Source organism: Lepidochelys kempii, chromosome 4, assembly GCF_965140265.1.
Source record: "Lepidochelys kempii isolate rLepKem1 chromosome 4, rLepKem1.hap2, whole genome shotgun sequence".
NCBI lineage: Eukaryota > Metazoa > Chordata > Testudines > Cheloniidae > Lepidochelys > Lepidochelys kempii.
The window spans coordinates 134205672-134226425 of NC_133259.1; the positions used below are offsets into that span (position 1 = coordinate 134205672).

At 45.9% G+C, this 20754-nt stretch overlaps 1 protein-coding gene across 2 annotated transcripts in view; it reads right to left on the bottom strand.

Moving 5' to 3' along the window:
• Positions 1-12809: 12809 nt before the first annotated feature.
• The window catches only part of DDRGK1 (DDRGK domain containing 1), a 49624-nt gene continuing 41679 nt past the window's right edge, over positions 12810-20754 (bottom strand). For both annotated transcript variants that reach the window (XM_073342963.1, XM_073342962.1), the window contains 3 exons: positions 18303-18359; positions 16904-16952; positions 12810-14682 (listed from right to left, as the gene is read on the bottom strand). In XM_073342963.1, the coding sequence (XP_073199064.1) occupies positions 14510-14682; positions 16904-16952; positions 18303-18359 (279 nt within the window). In that variant the 3' untranslated portion in view covers positions 12810-14509. The remainder of the gene's footprint in view (positions 14683-16903; positions 16953-18302; positions 18360-20754) is intronic.

Sequence of the window (20754 nt, forward strand, 5' to 3'; positions counted from 1 at the left end):
AATGTAGCACAATACTCCAGCTGAAACCTAATCAGCACAGTGTAGAGCAGAATTACTTCTCATGGCTTGCTTACAACCCTCCTGCTAATACATCCCAGAATTATGTTTGCTTTTTTTGCAATAGTGTTACACTGTTGACTTGTATTTAGCTTGTGATCCACTATGACCCCCAGATCCCTTTCCAGAGTACCCCTTCCTAGGCAGTCATTTTCCACTTTGTATGGTGGAACTGATTGTTCCTTCCTATGTGGAGTACTTTGCATTTGTCCTTATTGAATTTCATCCTAATTACTTCAGACCATTTCTCCAGTTTCTTCAGCATGACCCTGACAAAAAGCTGAGATAGCTTTTGGGCTAAGTGCTGGCTTGAGAGGAGCTTGGAATTGTGAGCAAAGAAATAGGCTCCTGTGTTTGATTCCTGCTGTGTTCATTGAAACACAACTTTGCTGCACATTCTTTGTAAATGAACAGGTCTGCATCAAATAAATGATCTATTATCAATTTCTCCTCCTACAGAAACAACCCTCAGAACCCTGAATATTGGCTAGCCATTTAGTGCGGCCAGCAGATGTTTAATATTCACGGCTACTTTCCAGGTATGTTTCTCTACATGGGACTAGACACAATAGACATTGGAAGGAACTTTTGGGTCTCAGTAGGTACATCAGCCACAAATAATGTTGCTGTGGAGACTTTCTATAGAAATGATTTTTAACCAGTCTATGCTTTGGTTGTCTGTCATCTTTATATCTTGTCTAGGATCAGTCTAGAAAAGCATGCCAATGTGACAAAGAGGCCTTCAGTGTCTCAGCAGAGGCCTCACAGCCTACTGGTGCAGTCATTAATAACATGGGTGAGTATTTTGTTTAAAAAAAAAAAATCTTCCTGGTGACAAACTAAAGTCCCATTTAATAAATTGCACATTCAGCTTCCTGACCTTACTAGGAAACTCTCTGGAAAACTGGTATGTCCCTCCTCAGCCTTCTCTTCTCCGGACTAAACAAGCCCAGTTTTTTCAATCTTTCCTCATGTTTTCTAGACCGTTCATCCTTTTTGTTGTTTTCCTCGAAACTTTCTCCAATTTCTCCATATCTTTCCTGAAATGTGGTGTGCAGAACTGCTCACAGTACTCCATTCATAGACTCACAGAAGATTAGGGTTGGAAGAGACCTCAGGAGGTCTTCTAGTCCAACCCCCTGCTCAAAGCAGGATCAACCCCAACTAAATCATCCCAGCCAGGGCTATGTCAAGCAGGGCCTTAAAAACCTCTAAGGGTACAGATTCTACCACCTCCCTAGGTAACCCCTTCCAGTGCTTCACCACCCTCCTAGTGAAATAGTTTTTCCTAATATCCAACCTAGACCTCCTCCACTGTAACTTGAGACCATTGCTCCTTGTTCTGTCATCTGCCACCGAGAACAGCCGACCTCCATCCTCTTTGGAACCCCCCTTCAGGTAGTTGAAGGCTGCTATTAAATCCCCCCTCACTCTTCTCTTCTGCAGACTAAATAAACCCAGTTCCCTCTCCTCATAAAATCATGTATCCCAGCCCCCTAATCATTTTCATTGCCCTCCACTGGACTCTCTCCAATTTGTCCACATCCTTTCTGTAGTGGGGGGCTCAAAACTGGATGCAGTACTCCAGATATAGCCTCACCAGTGCCGAATAGATGGGAATAATCACTTTCCTCAGTCTGCTGGCAACACTCCTACTAATGCAGCCCAATATGCTGTTAGCCTTCTTGGCAACAAGGGCATACTGTTGACTCTCATCCAGCTTCTCGTTCACTATAATCCCCAGGTCCTTTTCTGCAGAACTGCTGCTTAGCCAGTTGGTCCCCAGCCTGTAGCAGTGCATGGGATTCTTCTGTCCTTAGTGCAGATTCTGCACTTGTCCTTGTTGAACCTCATCAAATTTCTTTTGGCCCAATCCTCCAATTTATCTAGGTCACTCTGAACCCTATCCCTACCCTCCAGCGTATCTACCTCTCCCCACAGCTTAGTGTTATCCGCAAACTTGCTAAGGGTGCAATCCATCCCATCATCCAGATCATTAATAAAGATGTTGAACAAAACCGGACCCAGGACTGACCCCTGGGGCACTCTGCTTGATACCGGCTGCCAGCTAGACATCGAGCCATTGATCACTACCCGTTGAGCCCAACTATCTAGGTAGCTTTCTATCCACCTTATAGTCCATTCATCCAATCCATATTTCTTTAACTTGCTGGCAAGAATACTGTGGGAGACCGTATCAAAAAGTAACCCATACACCTCCTGGGTGGGGTGCTCTGTCCCATCTAATGGCACCAAGACCACATAGAGAGAGAATGATTAATGAGCCTGCTCTACAGTCTTAGCTAATAGCTATATGGCTTGAGGCTCATGCACTAAGCTCCAGAGGTCCCAGGTTTGATCCCTCCCGATGATGACTGGGGTCTGTCAGTGTTACAAAAATCTTTGCTAAAGTCAAGGTATATCACGTCCACTGCTTTCTCCATATCCACAGAGCCAGTTATCTCATCATAGAAGGCAATCAGGTTGGTCTTGCATGACTTGCCCTTGGTGAATCCATGTTGACTGTTCCTGATCACCTTCCTCTCCAAGTGCTTCAAAATGGATTCCTTGAGGACCTGCACCATGATTTTTTCAGGGACAGAGGTGAGGCTGACTGGTCTGTAGTTCCCCGGATTCTCCTTCTTTCCTTTTTTAAAGATGAGTACTACATTTGCCTTTTTCCAATTGCCTAGGACCTCCCCCAATCGCCAAGAGTTTTCAAAGATAATAGGCATTTGAGGGCTTTTCAGCACAGAATAGAGTATTTAATCCTGCTGAGGGAAGATTAAATATATCAAGACCATCCCTGACAAGTGTTTATCTAACCTGTTCTTAAAAATCTCCAATCACCAGGATTTCAGATCCACAGCCAGCAGCAGCCTGTTCCAGTGCTAATAGTTGAAAGTTTTTCCTAATATCTAACCTAAATATCCCTTTCTGCAAACTAAGTCGATTGCTTATGGTCCTACCCTCAGTGGACATGGAGAACAGTTGATCATAGTCCTTTTTTTAAAGCTACCTTTCACATATTTGAAGACTGTTTTCATCTTCCTCCACACCTTCTCTTCTGTACACTAAATTAAACATGCCCCGTTCTTTCAGTCATTCTCATAGGCTTTGAAATCTCTTATTTTTGTTGCTCTCCTCTGAAATCTCACCAGTTTGTTCACAGTCTTCCAGATGAGGCCTCACCAGTGCAGGATACAGCAGAACAATTACCTCCCCTATCTTACATACACGGTCCTGTTAATATATCCCAGAATGACATTTGCCTTCTTCACAACAGCAATACACTGTTGGCTCATATTCAATTTGTGATCCACTGTAAGCACTCAAATACTTTTCTGCAATGCTGCTTCCAAGATACTTATTCCCCACTTTGTATTTGTGCATTTGCTTTTTCCTTCCTAAGTGTAGTACTTTGCATTTATTTTTATTGAATTTCATCTTACTGATTTCAGACCAATTCTCCAATTTATCAAGATCATTCGGAATTCTAATCCTGTCCTCCAAACTAGTGCTTGGGGTGTGCTATAGACCGCCGGGATCTAATTTGGATATGGATAGAGCCCTTTTTAATGTTTTTAATAAAGTAAATACTAATGGAAACTGTGTGATCATGGGAGACTAACTTCCCAGATATAGACTGGAGGACGAGTGCTAGTAATAATAATAGGGCTCAGATTTTCCTAGATGCGATAGCTGATGGATTCCTTCAGCAAGTAGTTGCTGAACCGACTAGAGGGGATGCCATTTTAGATTTGGTCTTGGTGAGTAATGAGGACCTCATAGAGGAAATGGTTGTAGGGGATAATCTTGGCTCAAGTGATCATGAGCTAATTCAGTTCAAACTGAATGGAAGGATTAACAAAAATAAATCTGCAACTAGGGTTTTTGATTTCAAAAGGGCTGACTTTCAAAAATTAAGGAAATTAGTTAGGGAAGTGGATTGGACTGAAGAATTTATGGGTTTAAAGGTAGAGGAGGCCTGGGATTATTTTAAATTAAAGCTGCAGAAGCTATCGGAAGCCTGCATCCCAAGAAAGGGGAAAAAATTCATAGGCAGGAGTTGTAGACCAAGCTGGATGAGCAAGCATCTTAGAGAGGTAATTAAGAAAAAGCAGAAAGCATATAGGGAGTGGAAGAAGGGAGGGATCAGTAAGGAAAGCTACCTTATTGAGGTCAGAATATGTAGGGATAAAGTGAGACAGGCTAAAAGTCAAGTAGAGTTGGACCTTGCAAAGGGAATTAAAACCAATAGTAAAAGGTTCTATAGTCATATAAATAGGAAGAAAACAAAGAAAGAAGAAGTGGGACCGCTAAAAACTGAGGATGGAGTGGAGGTCAAGGATAATCGAGGCATGGCCCAATATCTAAACAAATACTTTGCCTCAGTCTTTAATAAGACTAAAGAGGATCTTAGGGATAATGGTAGCATGATAAATGGGAATGAGGATATGGAGGTAGACATCACCATATCTGAGGTAGAAGCGAAACTCAAACAGCTTAATGGGACTAAATCGGGGGGCCCAGATAATCTTCATCCAAGAATATTAAAAGAATTGGCACAAGAAATTGCAAGCCCATTAGCAAGAATTTTTAATGAATCTGTAAACTCAGGGGTTGTACCGTATGATTGGAGAATTGCTAACATAGTTCCTATTTTTAAGAAAGGGAAAAAAAGTGATCCAAGTAATTATAGGCCTGTTAGTTTGACATCTGTAGTATGCAAGGTCTTGGAAAAAATTTTGAAGGAGAAGGTAGTTAAGGACATTGAAGTCAATGGTAAATGGGACAAAATACAACATGGTTTTACAAAAGGTAGATCGTGCCAAACCAACCTGATCTCCTTCTTTGAGAGAGTAACAGATTTTTTAGATAAAGGAAACGCAGTGGATCTAATTTACTTAGATTTTAGTAAGGCGTTTGATACTGTGCCACATGGGGAATTATTAGTTAAATTGGATAAGATGGGCATCAATAGGAAAATTGAAAGGTGGATAGGGAATTGGTTAAAGGGGAGACTACAACGGGTCCTACTGAAAGGTGAACTGTCAAGTTGGAGGGAGGTTACCAGTGGAGTTCCTCAAGGATCAGTTTTGGGACCAATCTTATTTAATCTTTTTATTACTGACCTGGGCACAAAAAGTGGGAGTGTGCTAATAAAGTTTGCAGATGATACAAAGCTGGGAGGTATTGCTAATTTAGAGAAGGACAGGGATACCCTACAGGAGGATCTGGATGACCTTGTAAACTGGAGTAATAGGAATAGGATGAAATTTAATAGTGAGACGTGTAAGGTCATGCATTTAGGGATTAATAACAAGAATTTTAGTTATAAGCTAGGGACGCATCAACTAGAAGTAACGGAGGAGGAAAAGGACCTTGGAGTATTGGTTGATCATAGGATGACTATGAGCTGCCAATGTGATATGGCTGTGAAAAAAGCTAATGTCGTCTTGGGATGCATCAGGAGAGGTATTTCCAGTAGGGATAAGGAGGTTTTAGTACCGTTATATAAGGCACTGGTGAGACCTCACCTGGAATACTGTGTGCAGTTCTGGTCTCCCATGTTTAAGAAGGATGAATTCAAACTGGAACAGGTACAGAGAAGGGCTACTAGGATGATCCGAGGAATGGAAAACTTGTCTTATGAAAGGAGACTCAGGGAGCTTGGCTTGTTTAGCCTAACTAAAAGAAGGTTGAGGGGAGATATGATTGCTCTCTATAAATATATCAGAGGGATAAATACCAGAGAGGGAGAGGAATTATTTAACCTCAGTACCAATGTGGACACAAGAACAAATGGATATAAACTGGCCACTAGGAAATTTAGATTAGAAATTAGACGAAGGTTTCTAACCATCAGAGGAGTGAAGTTTTGGAATAGCCTTCCGAGGGAAGTAGTGGGGGCAAAAGATCTATCTTGCTTTAAGATTAAACTCGATAAGTTTATGGAGGAGATGGTATGATGGGATAACATGGTTTTGGTAATTAAATATTCATGGTAAATAGGCCCAATGGCCTGTGATGGGTTTTTAGATGGGGTAAGATCCAAGTTACCCGGGAAAGAATTTTCTGTAGTATCTGGCTGATGAATCTTGCCCATATGCTCAGGGTTTAGCTGATCGCCATATTTGGGGTCGGGAAGGAATTTTCCTCCAGGGCAGATTGGAAGGCCCTGGAGGTTTTTCGCCTTCCTCTGTAGCATGGGGCACGGGTCACTTGCTGGAGGATTCTCTGCTCCTTGAGGTCTTCAAACTACAATTTGAGGACTTCAATAGCACAGATATAGGTGTGAGGTCTTTTTTAGGAGTGGTGGGTGAAATTCTGTGGCCTGCATTGTGCAGGAGGTCAGACTAGATGATCATAATGGTCCCTTCTGGCCTAAATATCTATGAATCTATGAAACTGCTTGCCAGTGTGGGGTCATCTGCAGTTTTTATGACCATATTCTCCACTCCACCATCCAAGTTGTTTGTGAAAATATTGACAAGTACTGGACCCTGGACAGGCCCCCATCAGGCCCTGTAGCGGGGTGGTCACCCCGCTCCGGCCCCGAAGGGGTTAAAGCAGCCCTGGAAAGGGCTGTGGCAGAGAAAAGCTGGGCTGATGGGGAAAGCAGCCACAGCTGTAGCCAGGGCAATCAGGGCCCAGCTGGCCCTTGTAAGAGGGCAGCGGGCCAGAAGGACTCAGACAGTCTCTCTCTGGCTCTAGAGGAAAGGACCTGGCTGCCTGGGAAGCTGAGGAGGGTACCTAGGGTAGAGCAATGCTGGGGAAGGGCAGAGGGAGCTAGGGAGCTGCAGCCTAGCAAAGCCGCAGGCTGAGTTAAGGTCTCACAAAGGGTATTGGGGCTGCAGAGGGGCAGCCCACGATAGGCAGAGGCAGCAGGTCCAAACCCTTGCCAATGATGAGCGGTCTTGACAGACTGCAGTCTGCCCCAGTGAGCAGGGGCTAGATGGTGGCTGGCAGTAGCCACCGAGGGGAGGTGGGGATGGGGGTTCCCCTGAGTGGGGAGACCCAGATTGGGGGTTGCTGCGGTGGGCAGAACCCCTGGGTAAAGGGCACCGGGAGGGACATGGGGGCCAGCGGCAGGTGAGACATCAGCCGGCAAAGGGCGCTCCAGGGCTGGAAAGAGCGAATTCCCTGGACAAACCAGCAGGAGGCGCCGTGCTGGTGAGTTGTCGGCCCGTCACAGACCCCTACGTGATGTGCCCTCTCAGTTTCACAGTAAACCATTCATATACTGAATATGGTCTTTTAACCAGTTGTGCACCCAACTTATAGTAATTTCATCTAGAGCCTATTTCCCTACTTTGCTTATGAAAATGTTGGGTTGTATCAGAAGCCTTACTACAGTCCCTTTCCCCTGTAGGCCAGGTACCCTGTCAAGGAAAGAAATGAGATGGGTGTGGCATGGTCTGTTCTTGGCAAATCCATATTGGCTGTTACTTATTCTCCTGATGCATTGGGCACCCCATGGGATGGATCCAGTCTGGCAAACACTCTGCCCCATAACAGGGCAGCCATCTCACAAGAGTTCAAGTACCCTGCACCTTCTGGAAAGGACCAGCCGAAAGGACAGAGACCATCCCTGAACAAACCCACCCAAGGGAGCCCTGCCCAGACCACCCTTCCCCCTCTCAAAGACTACGGTTCACCCCTCTGCACCCCCGAACAACTCACTGGAGGCAGGCAAGCTCCCCCACTGCCCCTCCCTCTCCCCACTGTGAAATCCAGCCTACTCCTGGGATCACCAAATAGAGTGTCTCTCCTCCCCCGCCCCAGCGTATGATCCTCCGTGCCAGACCCCTCCCCCTCCCAGCCGCCAGGCCTCTCTTTTTTCCTTCTCCCCAGGGTTGCCTACCTCTTACCCTTTAAACCCCCGACCCCTTATCCCTCTTCCCACCTGTGCACCCCGATCCCGCCTCCCTAGGGCCGCCTCACCTGCGTACTGAGTTTCATTCAGCCACTGCCGGGATTGGAGGCGGACCGGCACCCCAAAGACATAGGTGACAGCCCAGTACTCTGACCTCAGCTGATGAAAGGACATGTCGGTCTCCAGCGTGATCCAGGCCAGGTTGGAGATGGCGATGCACACGCCTGCCATGCCCAGGCACTGACAGACGGCTGCGGCCAGGCTCTGCTGCGTGGCCATCGACAGCTGCCACAGCTGCTCATGGACGGAGCGGGCTGGCAGGTGGCCCCTGGCCAACAGTCCCGAGTCGTCGCTGACGGCCGGCGAACACCCCTCCATTGCCACCCGCCGCCAGGGGGAGCCGGTCCCTGGCCGGTTTACAAAGCAAGGCTGGCTACATTCTGCCCCCAACCGTCTGTGTCACTCCCTTCCGCAGCAGGCCCCGCCCCTTCCGCCCACCAATGGCGGAGGCTGCCGGGGCTTTAGCCCCGCCCCTCGCGGCCCCGCCCTCTAGGCCTGCTAACACCAGTCAGAGGCTACCCCGCTGCCCCAGTCCTTATAGCAACTGTTACCAGCCAGTCCCGCGGGCCTGGCCCCTGCCTGCTCCTTATTAATGATCCCACAGCAGTGCCCCAGCCAGGCTGGAGACCACCGTGTGCTAGGGGCTGTACAGACACATGGCAAAAGACGGTCCCGGCCCCCAAGAGCTTACCGTCCTGTTTGAGTCGAGATGCCACATGGGGGCGTCACAAACCAAGAGGGCGGATGAGGGTAACAGGGCTAGGGGTGTGGGCTAGCTACGTGCACAGCCAGGCGGCCAGGCCTCCTGGGGTATATCTACACTGTACCAAATACCACCCCTGGCAGCGTGTCTCCGAGCCTGGGTCAACTGACTCGAGCTGGTGCAATGCGTAGGGTTACCACCTTTGAAATGCAAAAAACCCAGCACCTCCCGCAACCCCCACCACACCCCCAACCCCAAGGCAACTGCAACACCCCCTTCAACAGCCACGTATAGTGACTCAAACCCTCTCTGTCTCTCTCACACACGGCGCGCTTGCGTGTTGGTGGGCAGACAGCTGCCGTATTTTCACCAGTTTTGATCGGTTAGCGCTGACGCTGAGGAAGTGGGAACACTGCAGCTTCTTTAGCTGGACACTGAAACTTTTAACATTCGATAGCCCCCAAACCTGGCAGATTATTTTTCTGGCAACTGGCAAATCCATAAAAAAAACCCCAGCCAGGCTGGTCAAATACTGGCCAAGTGCTAACCCTAGCTATGGGGCTAACAGAGGCACTGTAGATGTTCCCACTCGGGCTGGAGCCTAGGCTCTGAAAGCCGGTCGGGGGTCGGGGTCTGGGCTCAGCCCAAGCAGGAACATCCGGACTGCTATTTTTAGCCATGCAGTGTGAGCTCAAGTCAGTTGACCCGTCTCTGAGACTTGCTGCCAGTCCCCCCTCCCCGCACCTTTCCTTTCAGTATAGAAGTACCTGTGCTGGCCGACACTACTCAGGCCCACACTGGGGCATGCACATCCCCACCCCTCACCTCATTTCTGGGCTCACTGACCATCCTCCAAACTGCGTTGGAAACCCAGATTACCCTGTGGAATTCGGGCAATGTCCAGGAAGGAGTAGGGCCAGCTCAAGGATATTAGGAGGGAGAATTCCCAGGGAGGCAGGATTAGACGAAAGGACGGGCAAGGATACCAGGCACTTGTTCCTATCTCTGTTATGGACTTTGCTCTGACAAACCTTTGTGCCTCAGATTCTCCACCTGTAAAATGGGCCCAAGAACAGTAGATCTGGAATCTTTGCATACAATGGAGATAAGGCAGTTTATTGATGGCACAGGGGCTCTGACCAATGGTGATGAGCCGTCATGTACGCCACAAACCATTGGGATCCCCACCCACACCAAGGGGGAAATGCTGGAAGCCCCCACACCATCACCTTGTATTCTAATTCATGCAAAATACATTGGGTATTGCTGGGGTGGGGGTTGCCTCTCCCCCATTTAGAGATGCTCTCTCCCTCCATCTCTTTCCCCCCTTTGCACTATAGAATGGAGAAGAAAAAGGAGGGAAAATAGGTCGGGGGTGGGGGGAAAACAGGGAGAGCCTAGAGAGGGAGGAAATGAATGATTTGGGGAGAAGTGGAGAGTGGATTTAGTGGAAGAAAGATAGACAGAAAGGGGTGGGGGGGGAGAAGGGAGATGAGTTCCTCTCACTCCATTCCCCATTCCAAATCCTTCCCACTTCCTTCCACAAAAACAGCCCTGCCAGTCCTACCCCAGCCAGACCTCGTGCACCTCATGGCAGGCTGGTATCACATGCTACCCATTTCCGGCCAAGCCTTGTATCTTTCACCAGCCAATGCCAGTCAGCAGGTGACACTGGTCATTATTACGGGAGCACTGCTAAGATCCCATCAGGCTTGGGGTCCCATTGTTGCCAGGCGCCACACAAACCCGGAGAGAAAGAGAAGAGAAAGGCACTGCCCTGAAGAGCTGTACAGTATTTATGACTCAGACACGACAGACTTTGGTAACATGGCGCACCCTCTGTGACTTGAGCACCTTCCAGACGGTGAGAATTGAATCCTCAGAACTCAAACGCTGCAAAATCAGGAAATGCAGTAAGGTGACACTTCCCACACAATCCAGCCATGCAACCTTAACTCTGCCCCTTTCAGAGGGATGCTTGAGGGAAAAGATCGAGAGACCCCACAACCTTACTCCTTCCTTAAACATTTGTATTCAGAGTAATCACTGCCAGCCAGCGTTAAGTACCCCCAAAGTAATAGTGGTGCACGGCATGTCCCTTGGAATACTGAACGGAAATCCTGGCCTAGAACTGCAGTGGAGACAGAGAAAAGGGCCGTTTTTATTAGGGGCAGTGAGCTACTGTGATGTTCACAGTTCCTCTTTGGCATTGCATCAGGAACAGAGTTACAGCTACATGCAGGTTTGTGTGGGAAGTGTCACCTTGATTGATTTCCTGGTTTTCCAGGGTTGCTAATTTAGTACACAAGAGTTTAAAGGGCAGAAGGCATGCCGGCCACTGCTGGGAGCCTTCAGCCTCCACTCTATGGTAACAAAGATTCTTACCTGTGAATTTCCGTCAGAGTTTTATTTAAATGGAAGGTAATAGGAGTGCAGCTGTAGCAGGGTTCCTGGGCACTCTTCACAGCCCCTCAGCTACGCCAGGCTTGCACCATCCCCAGACACCCCTTCATCCCCTCTGGATGGAGCCACCAGAATCCCTGACCGAGGGCCTCCCCCTCTCCCTAGAGAGGGGAAATTATGAATGAGACACTCCTCTGGAGCTCCTTAGTACCAAACCAGCCAGGATTGCCTCCCAATCTCTAAACAAGCTCCCAAAGAGCCAAAATAGCCTATGGATGGGGGGAAACTGAGGCACACAGATGAAAGAGGCACTCAAAAAGTCTGGGAGCTAGGAATTGAACCCATGCCTCCTGAGTCATAGTCCAGCACCTCATCCCCAAGACCCTCTTTCCTCCTAAATCTCTCTGGGGTGGGGTGTTCTGGGCACAGAACATTTTTGTTTTTTTGCTCTCGTTCTGTAAGTAGTCTGTGGAGTGCAGGACAGAACTTGGACCCCAGGCACGGCCTCAGTGGAGAGACTGCACAGACTCACCCCAGGTCTTGACTAAGATTGGCAGCCCTGCAAACTAGGTCTGTAGGTCATCAACACACCTATTTCAGCTGACAAAGCTAATTGTGCTACAATCCAAAACTAAACCCACTTGTAAAGGGTATATAGGCAGTCATATCCTAGTCTGAGCAAGGCTGTAACCGGGGTGGTGTAAGATCAAATACGTATAACAGACAGACTTTTAAACTCCTTCATTACTTCAGGGCCAAACTTGTTTATGCTCTGTATACATCCTTGTCTGCATTCAGTGGCAATGATATCCACTGGCCATGCAAGTGCCAGAATACTGGCAGGGAAGTAGTGAAAACTCTCTCTGGAACAAAGCCACTGCAATGAATTTAGTGGCTCTGAAAAAATGGCTCCTCAGAGGTGTTTGAAGCTCCTGGCCCTGTGGCACGCATCACAGCCGAGAACACAATACTCGGACCAACCACACGCTTGTTCAATGTGGTAGGAAACAACAGTGAAGAGCAAAGTTCAAGCAGCAAGGCCAGGCACCATTTAAGCCCCACATTAAGAGGTTAAAGAGAGGGTTAACTGGCACAGAGAACCTTGCCTGGACTCTCCGTGGTGCAATGCATTTCATCCTAAACAACTAACCTCTCGGCTCTTAGATCTGCTCTTCTCGGAAGAAATTTTAGCATTTGAATAGACATGATCTTAAACGTTTGCTCCTGCTGACCGTGGTGTGCTAGAAGTGCCACACTGACATGGCTTTCTCAGCCGCCGAAACACACTCCTCCAGCACATTTCCCTCTGGGTAAAGATGTGCCAGGAAACTACAATACCAAACATATGAGTGATCTAAGAGATTCATTATGTAATATTTGGGAAGGTTTTGAAGATGGTGCACCTCACAAAACCACTAACTGGCTCCAAAGTCATTCAATGCAAGAAAGACAGGCCTCTTTCCATTAGACAAGTTACGCAGGGGGAGCTGCAGAAGGAAGCTTGCACTGAACAATGGACATGATTTTGATTTGTTACGTCTTGAGTAACTGCATGTACACTTCAACGCACTACTGGATTCAACGGTGTTACTTTGCTGTATTAAAATCTGACCTGATCTCTGTTACTTACCCTCTTAACTTTAAAAATCAACTCACAAGTTGTTTAAAAAAAAAAAAACGAAAACAACTCACATGCGCTCAAAAGTCTGCAATTCTCTCCACTGTATTTATTTTACTAGGAAAACAGTCCATATCAGGACAGGACAAAACAAAAGAGATAGCAGCAGCATAAACCCCAACCTAACTCTGAATAATTCAGACACTTTGAAAAGCCCTAAATCAACCAATGTATCTGGTGGTGACTGACTGCCTCTGCGGAGTGGTGAAACGTGTCAGCATTCACATCAGGTACAGGAGGCAGCGTTACAACTGAACGTTGCCTCCCATAGCGGGTAGGTTTAGCAGGAATGACACTGTTAACAGAAACATTTCATTTGCGTATTATTGCTACATCATCACATTTACAGTGAATCAGAACAGCAAGATTTCCATTCAGCTCAGTTCTACCTGGACTTTTCATGTAAAAATAAGTTTTGTAAGGACAAAACCCAGTGCCTAAGTGCTGTATGTCAGATTCACAAGTACAATGTATTTATAGCAGAAAGATAATTAGCAAAGCACCCATCTGACTATATAGCAAATTATTCTCACATAGGCAATAAATCCCCCCGCCTCCCAAACATTTAAAGCTACAACGACACAACAGTCTCTTAGAAATATTCTCTTGGTTGTAGCAATTGCACTTCGAAAGTCCTGGAAGTTAGTCTCCCCTTTGTGTTGTTATTTTTTAAAATAATCCAGAACACCCAAACCTTTTAGTAGTTACATGTCTGAAACGTGCAGTCTCACTGACTTGGCATGGGCATTCGCATGGAAGGCATGTCAGGATATAACAGGGTACACAAGGGTGACCATAATTAGGACTGATCTGTACAGTAAGCTGGGGATGTTCATTGTGCTCTGTGTTTCTCTCTCTTTCTGGCTGCAGACACAACAAGAGTGCACTTTGGCTGCTTGCCACACTTTTAGCATTATATAAACAAGAAAACAGAGGAATTTCCTTGGCAAATGCTTTTAAGCAAGAGAATGTTTGAAGTTCTTTGAACCTGTGAAGTACTATATAAAGAGTTATCATTACAACCAGAACAGAGAGAAACATCTAATATAGTTTTCTTTTTATCTTCTACAACAATTCTAGATAATACAGTAAAATCTGCAAATGTCATCTGCTTAGATCTACTGTTTCAGCCTGTAGCCAGCACGCCCAGAAGACGACCTTAAAACTAGGAGCATAACACAGTACAGCTGCATAGCTGGCCTGGGTAACACCAACTGCAGCTCCAAAAGCAACTGTAATGTGACATGGACGCGGGATTTGGAAGCAAAATGGTCTGATTGGTAGGGAGCATACAGTTACCCAGCATGCTCGTCCATCTCACAGCAACACAGGGCTCTGAGCTTTCAGAGTAAACTGAAAATTTTGGCTGTGCTTTTATGTGCACTTGGGGCTAAATTCCACCCTCTAATGCGTGCACAGGGAAGTCACTGAAATCACGGAGCCACAGATGCACAAGAGAGTGTAGTTTAGCCCTGGATTCTTTTTTAGTGTCTTCTGGGGGGGGGGGGGGGGGGGGGCGCCGCGGGGGGAGGATGTGGCTCCATTTTATTCTGATTATCTACTCTAATTAATTGAGAAGCAAACCATTGGATAATGTCTTGCAGTTCATGTTTAAAAGTAACCACCACATCTCTTTTTCACGGTTATGAATAGACAGGGATACTTTTAATGACCTGTGTGTTATTAATTTACTCTACTGCAGTATCTTCCCACACTGTGAAATGAATTATCATGCTGTGCTCTGAGTGACAGCTCTGCTCTCAGGTTGGAGGTTGATGAGGGAATTGCTTGCTTGGGCCAGTTCTGCAATGGAGACTCGTCCTCTCTGTTTGATAAACTGAGCCACTGCGGTCATCTCCTCTGGAGTGATATAGATGAACTTTCCTCGGTCATCAATCACACCTAAAAGACAAACGTGACCAGTCAATACTTCAAAGCTAACTACATTTCCCCAATAGACATTAATGACCGCACACCTTTAGTTAATTCAGGGACTACATTTACAGAGCACAAACTAAATTCCAGATTTAGCAAGGTGCTGTGGTCCAGCAGACAGGGGCACTGGCCTAGGAACAAGGAGACTTGGGTTCTTCTATTCCTAACTCTGCCATTGGCCTGCTGGTGACCTTGGGAAACACACTTCTGTGCCTTCCCCTCCTACTTGGTCTGTCTCGTCTATTTAAATTGCTAGGGTTTGGGGGTAGGGAGTGTTTCTTCCGTGGTATTTGTATAGTGCCTAGTGCAAGGGGACTCCAGTCTACTTCATTATCCTCCTTAAAACACTCCTTTGCTGCAATGCCTACAAAGAACTTAATATTTAGGCTGCTGGGGTGCGGAGACCACAGCCTGTCAATCTGATCAATACTGTCTCCTTTTTTCCCTGTACCCCTTATCTGCCTGTATCCACCTGTGGTCTTGTTTTATACTTTGATTGTTAACTCTTTGCGACAGGGATCATCATTTTGTTCTCTGTTTGTACAGCGCCTAGCACATCGGGGTCCTGGCCTATCACCGGGGCTTGCAGGAAAATAGTCTCTCTTGGGTTGAGTGGCAGTAAAACAACACATATGATAAAATCAAAGGAGTGTACTGCTAGTATTTATTGTAATAAAGACAAAAAGAAAAGGAGGACTTGTGGCACCTTAGAGACTAACCAATTTATTTGAGCATAAGCTTTCGTGAGCTACAGCTCACTTCATCGGAATGCATCTGATGAAGTGAGCTGTAGCTCGCAAAAGCTTATGCTCAAATAAATTGGTTCGTCTCTAAGGAGCCAAAAATCCTCCTTTTCTTTTTGTGAATACAGACTAACACGGCTGTTACTCTGAAACCTGTAATGAGACAGTAACACATTCACAACTGTAGCCCAAGTTGCCAGCACTACAAGGCAAGTGCTCTAACCCCTGTGTTATCGAGCCTCCTTTAGCAAACCCTCTTCAGTCCTTCAGATAATTTAGCTCCCTTGAACATAGGCAGTACCTTTCCCTACCCGTCAAATGATGACTGGAATGAACAACACTTGCTATTACCATGATTGTATCTATTCGGGGGCATCGACTTAAACATATGGATTGAGGCCAAACTCTGGCCGAATTCCTAATGGACACTTGTAGAATTAGAAGCTATTTGAACTTAATTTTTACAAGTGGATTAGATTTTAGGCTGGCAGCATCTCAGTCGAGTGTGTAGGCTCCTCTACCAGCTGAGGAAAGGAAAATCCTAATCTAAACAGATGCACAGTTCCAGGGCTTTTTTGGGTTTGTTTTGGTTATTTGGCGCTTCGGGTTTTTCTTTCTTAACTTAGAAACAAAAAAGAGTCAAAGCAACCCTAACAGTTTTGTCTAGTCCTTGTCTCCACCACTTCCCAGCCCCCTGGGGAGGCTTTCCCCAAGCCAGCTCCTGCTCTCTGCTGCTGTTTCCCTCTTCACCTCCTACTGACAGGTGTGGAAAGCCCCCACCCACGTCCTTCCCTGACCCCCATCTCTCCTGTCTGCTTCCCCTGCCCAAGAGGCAGGAAGCCACATATGCAATTTCCTGTAGGGCACATGACTAAGAGCAGGCATGTGATCCATAACTGCTACTCCCAGTTTTAAAGGCCTTCAGAGCTGTAACAAGAGCACTGGGATAGCCTGTATGCACCCCAAAGTCTAGTGCCCTGGGACAGTCCCTTTTCTAGGCTCTAGGTGTTATGTTTTTTAAAAACAGGTTTGCAAACTACCGGAAAACCCCCACAATGAGATTTTTCTCATTGCAAAAATAATGTAGCTCTCAGAGAGAGTGAAATTCATACCTGTGCAGCCTAGCAATGCCTGTATGCAGCTCAAGTGCTTCAGTGGGTGAAGGTGCGTTATTTTGATTCTGTACCGCAACAACAGTCAGGTACAAAAATGCTAGAGCACCTCTCCAGGATGGCACTCCATTTTAAACCACCCAAGTTTCAAAGCTGAAATTAGGGTAATTAACATATCTACTGATCAAGTCAAGTAGGAGTCCTTGGTGATTACAGGATAAATTAAATAGAAGCATTTTCCTACTACTTGGCTGAGGGGTTCGATGCATTTTCTGCATCAACTATTCACATAGTGAACAACTCAACAGAAACCCGTAACATTTCCACTGTCACCTGTTAGAGTGCCATCTGCCATCAGGTCTTGTACTCTACCAATTGCATCCTGTTGGAGGGGTGGGAAAAAGAACCAGTTAAAAGGAGAGAGATCTCACATTTCCAGGCATATCAGAGAGACTGTGCTTCATGTCTTATTCTCGAGTGCAGAATATTTAGGTGAAACATGCATATCAGCATTTCTACACAAATGCAAGTGATAAGCCTGTTATCGGGACAAGGTTTTGTTTTAGCCAGGATGCGGTCAGCCTCTGTAATCCGGTGTATGCAAATAGCTCCCTCCCCACAAGAGGCTGTTCTTGCAAACTTATCTGAATGTGAGAGGTATGATTTACATATTTAATGGACGGGGATTGCATAGACACCTCTTGAGCATTGACAAAGAAGGGTGTGTGTGTACAGAAACAAAAGGGCCAGACCATGCAACTATGCCAAGGTACACCAGCTGAGGATATGGCCCAAATACAGTAATGAAAATGTATTTGTTCTGCTTAAAGTCTGTTGTGTTCTCCACTGGCCCAAAAGGTAACATGCCGAATTTATCCGTGGGGTAACTCCAAGGTTACACTAGGACTCAATGTGACCAGATGGGCTTTGATTATTTATAGAGCAGGTGACGTGCTAGGCGTGTCAGAATCAAATCAAATACATGGCCCCTCCCCAAACTGCAGACAGAGCTAAGGCAGAACAGGAAGAGAGAACTGTAGACCGGGAGGGGAGCGGGGGGAGAAGAAAGAGAAACGGAGGACAGAGGCCAAAAGGTACAATGTAAGGTCAAGATTTCTCTTGGAAGGCTCTTTATAGTTTTTGCAGGAGTGAGGTTGCTTGTTTTTAATAAGAAAACACATCCTAAAAACATTTAACCATTTAAAAATAATTTAGCAGGCTATAAATTGGGGAAGGGGGCAGCGTGGGAGGAAAGTCTAGGGACAAAAAAATTAACATCTGTTCTCTTACTGTACACGAAACAGTATGGCTAATGTTGCAATTTTCCCCACTCGTCTGGGCAGCTTCCACCCTATCCAACAATGACCATGCTCGTAGCTATATTTTAGGTGACTCTGTAGCCCAAATAACCCAAACTGGTAAATAAGGAGAGAGCACGCAAGCGTGTGCTGGATACAAGGAAAGGCTGGGATTACAGCTCCAGTGGCCAACAAGAAGTGCTGGGGTACAAGACATTCTGAGTATGCTCCTTCATGGCAAGGACTCATTGGCTGATGAAGTTATTGGCTGGATGGCTCTTCCAATGAATTCCTTTAGGGTGGCCCTTCTGTTGAACTTCAGTCGAAACCCAAGTATTTTCAGTAGGACCACCAAGATTCACATGGAAATTACCCACTTTACCAACACTCCCATTATTAGTATTGGTGTATTAGGTCTGGCTTGTAATGCTTACCTGGGTTCTTAACCCCAAATGGGAAGCCAGGTCTTCCAGAAGAACCACCTTTGCATTCTACGGAAACAAAGAAGAGTTATAAGCAGCTGATGAGAATGGGGACTAGATTTTTATCTGTTTGGCCACAGAAATATGCAGGGTGCATCTAGTGGGAGAGAAACTAGAATTCAAGTTCACAATTCCTAGCAAACTCTCCTGCTTGGGAAACAACTGAGTTGAATCATTTATTTAAATCAGTTTTGCTTACAGAGAAATTAGAGGCTCTTTTCCACCTGCGGATGAAGCACTGCATGTGTTTCTAGAGATCTGTTCTGACCAATCTCGTATTTTAGAGAGGCAAGATAAGCAGAAACATTTTGGACTACTGCCGTGCAGATATTCATAGAAGGGCCTGACTGTTCTTCCTGCAACCTGTATCTTTCCCCGCCAGGATTAAGGTAAGCTTTCAGTTTGCACAGTTTATTCAGTTTATTCCTTTGCACTTCAGTTTGGGATGCTGCAAATTACGTTTAAAAAAAAAAGAAAGAAAGAAAAACTGGGCCAGACCTCCTGGTGTATTAAGCTCTTGGGTGGTTTGTCTGCTTTTTTTCCCCGTGTTTTTTTTTTTTTAACACAAATGTTGTTGCCTTAATGAGCTTCTTTAGCTAGTTAATCCCTTATCTAATTTCTCATAGTTAGAGATGTACTCCTAGTGCTCTGTCAGAGGAGCAGTGTGATATGGACTAAGAACAGAACTGGGAGCAAAGAACTCTTGAATTTTCTAATTGGCTTTGGCATGGATTCCCTGGGTGACTTTAGCCAAGTCATTTAGTATCTGATTCACCACTGCTTTACTCTAGTCTTACACTGATGTAACCAGAGGGACTTACACAGAAGAAGACTGGAGTCGTACAATGCCCTGGTGAAACGGGAACTCAACCACTCCATGCTGTGGTTTCCCCATCAGTAAAATGGGTTAATATCTCATTTATCTAAATGCACTGTAAAGATGCATTAATGCTTGTGAGGAGCTCTAAATATAAAGGGCTATAGAGGTGCTAAGTATTATTCTCTTTTAGTTCCAGGCCACTATTCCTTCCAGTATGGTGGTACGGCAATATCTTGGGGAGCTTTACAATTCCAGATGCAAGTATTACGTTCGAATTGGACAGAACCATTTCAGAATGAGAACGTTTATGTTTTGACTGATTTAAGGACACAGCAACTCTAACCTGAATGGACATCTGGGAAATAAAGAGGTTGTACACAGTCATGCCCTCTCTCATTAAGGGAAAAAAACAAACAGAAACAAAAAAAAAAAACCCCACAGACTTACTAGTTGTGAAGTTAGACACAGCCAAGCTAGAGAACTGACTACCATGGACTGAAGATACAGAACTGAAACCAGTCCATGGAATTCAGTTCTCAGAGCTGGGAACTGCTATGGATCATCACATCTTCATTTTAAAGGATAGGGGGCAAAAAAAACCCCAACCAAAAACAAACAAACAAACAAACGAACTCCCACCCCTTTATGAAATGAGAAGAGAGGATTTAAATCTTCCCTTAAAAACAGTCATCCCCGAACTACTGAAAGAGTTTACTGGAAGCTTTCCAGGTGAATCGCTTATCATGGCTGGTATTCTAGGAACTCAAGGCTCTCTTTTGCAGAAATACAGTCACTGAAGCTTGAGGCCTGATTCATGGCAGAGCACTTAAGCATGCGCTTAACTTCCAAAAACACACGCTGAAGTTCCATTAATTTCAATAGGCCGGCATGTGCTTAAGTACTTTGCTGAACTGGGGCCAGACACTGTAATTTAGGGTCAAGTCCTGCTCTGGTTATTTACACAATGAATCCCACTGTAATCAAGGGGAGGATTCATGTGAATAAGGGGAGCAGAATTTTGACCTTACTTCCGAGAGAGCGTCTACATGCACTTTGGATTTAATCCTCAGCCCCTTTTGGTATTTTTGCAACAGGTTCTTTTTAAAAACAAACTGGCAGCCACCTGAAGCTGCTCAGAGGTTTGAAATGGGGAGTCCAAGTGGAAATGATTTAATGGGCTGAGGCACAGTCTGAGGTGCATCTGTATGTTTCTTTTTGCATTTTGGGCTGCCTCACCAGCACTTTGCCCACTCATCCTTCTCCGGCGGGACTACTTCCCATGATCCCGAGCCTCCCTGCAGCTTTCAAACAACCGCCAATTAATTTGTAAAGTACCGATTGGGCCCACAGAGTCATCCTTTTTGTGAAGTGGCCTACACAGCTCTGGCACCATGTCCAAACCCAGCGGCTTTTCTGGTGCTCCACTGCATCTCTTTCAAAAGCCAGAGCCCCCAGTTTGTAACGACACAATCGGTTGCTGGGGAATGGAAATGCTTTTGGCACAGAGTTCACACACACACACACGCAAGATCACAGAGGCCTGAGACTTTAGGAGCTGCAGATGAATTTAATAACCAAGGGATT